The sequence below is a fragment of the Homarus americanus genome, unplaced genomic scaffold (assembly GCF_018991925.1).
Source record: "Homarus americanus isolate GMGI-L3 unplaced genomic scaffold, GMGI_Hamer_2.0 scaffold24523, whole genome shotgun sequence".
In the NCBI taxonomy this organism is placed as follows: Eukaryota; Metazoa; Arthropoda; class Malacostraca; order Decapoda; family Nephropidae; genus Homarus; species Homarus americanus.
Window position 1 is genome coordinate 1563254 of NW_024744357.1, and position 1838 is coordinate 1565091.

A 1838-nucleotide genomic window follows, 5' to 3' on the forward strand; every position below is an offset into this window, starting at 1 on the left:
ACTCGGCCGCCGCACCTCTAGTAGAATGTACGAACTTTCGTATATAAAGGGAAGAAGTTACCATAAAAACTGACCCTGAAGGTTAATGAGGAGGTGTGAGCATCTGTAAGCGAGGCAAAGGTGTCCTTAAAAATACTCGTCCTGGAAAACATTAAATACAGTATTCCAAGATCAATAAACTCACAATTAGTTGAACGAGTTACATCACTGGAATAATTTCATCATGTATAATGTTTAGTCGTGATAGGTGTATGGTTTACACTTAAATGTCTCACTGTTCTGCTCGATAAACACCTTCCCTCTGCTGTTTTCTCTCTCATCGACTCCTCAACTACTTCGGCCTTGTGCTTTCCTGTCCACATCAAGTTTTTCATAATATAAAAATTGCTGAATAACTGTGGAATTCAAAATCACAAGCACAATTTTGCACTCGCTAATTTAGAACAATTATTTACATTACATGAAATGTCTCGGCACTATCAAACGTAACTCTTCTCTGTCAAGGTTATTACGTCACATGTGTTGACTGAGGCCCGGAGTATATAAGATGGTGTTACACCTCGATGATCATCATTCTGGGTCTTCTTCCTCACAAAACAACAAACATGTCTCTTAAGGTATCATGACAGTCATGAATCACCGTCATTAATTAATATATAATCCTTGTTTATCTGTGGAATATAAAGTTAATACTTAAGCCTTAAACTATTGAAAATATATCATACGAGTTCAACCCTAAAATGTCAGAACTTCCCCTGCATGAAATATCAATAAAAAAAAACAATAATCTTATAAACCTTCGCAGTTTGTGCTTGTGTTGTGTGCTGCAACGATGACAGTGGCGCGCCCCCAAAATCGCCCAAATGAGTACTATAGCTCCACAGGTCCAGACGTGAGTAGCGCCACCTGTCTGTGTCACAACCCTCTAAACACTTGTGGCGGACACCAACACAATATTAAGCTTCATGTAAAACAGATCAACCTGGCCGTGGTGGCTCAAGTGAGACAGTAAATATACACCTTTCATTATTGTTGTTGCAGATTCCTGCTCAGTACAACTTCAACTGGCAAGTGAAAGATGACCCCTCCGGCAATGACTTTGGTCACGAAGAGTCCCGTGACGGCGACAACACCCAGGGCTCCTACTACGTGCTGCTTCCCGACGGCCGCCTGCAGAGGGTCACCTACACTGTCGACGGCAACTCAGGCTATGTGGCCGAGGTGACCTACGAGGGTGAGGCCCAGTTCCCTACATACCAGTCCTCCTACACCCCAGCTCCTCGCTACGCCTAAAGATTCTTTAAGTGATACTATTTATTGTAACATAACCAACTAATATATGGAAAAAAAACATATATATTGATTTTTTTCTCCAAATCCTTAGACAAGAGGAAGAAATTATATATTTTTTTAATGTTTCATGAACAATATTAAAACTTTGTTTGGTGAGACAAACTATATATCTGCAACATGTAGGGCCATATCTTAGTATACTGGAGATCACTGCAATGCTAAAAGATAGGTTGAAAGTTGAATGGTAATACAACACTTTCCGAGCCGAAAATGATGGAGGTGACGTCAGTTTTGTGTTCACGTTACCCTATTTTTCACGTCCATCCTGACCAATTGTCCTACATGACCACCACTTCCATAACCGAAGAATAACTACAGTATATGTGGTGGCTGTCAAAATGTGGGTAAACTATTTTAGTACAAAAATAGATATTACTGCAATATCAATTTGGCGTTGTTAAGTCCTTTTCATATAAAATTTCATCTGTAAATTGAAACGCAGAACAATATCTGAGACCAGCAAATGTTACAATGAGAAAACTTAT

General features: G+C 39.6%; 1 protein-coding gene across 1 annotated transcript; it reads left to right on the top strand.

The window, feature by feature from the left end:
- The first annotated feature begins 558 nt into the window (after positions 1–558).
- On the top strand, positions 559–1355 carry LOC121877879 (pro-resilin-like). Its single transcript, XM_042383811.1, has 3 exons — positions 559–617; positions 806–892; positions 1042–1355. The coding sequence occupies exons 1-3, from the start codon at positions 564–566 to the stop codon at positions 1291–1293; spliced, it is 393 nt and encodes a 130-aa protein (XP_042239745.1). The 5' UTR covers positions 559–563; the 3' UTR covers positions 1294–1355.
- The last annotated feature ends 483 nt before the right edge of the window (positions 1356–1838 follow it).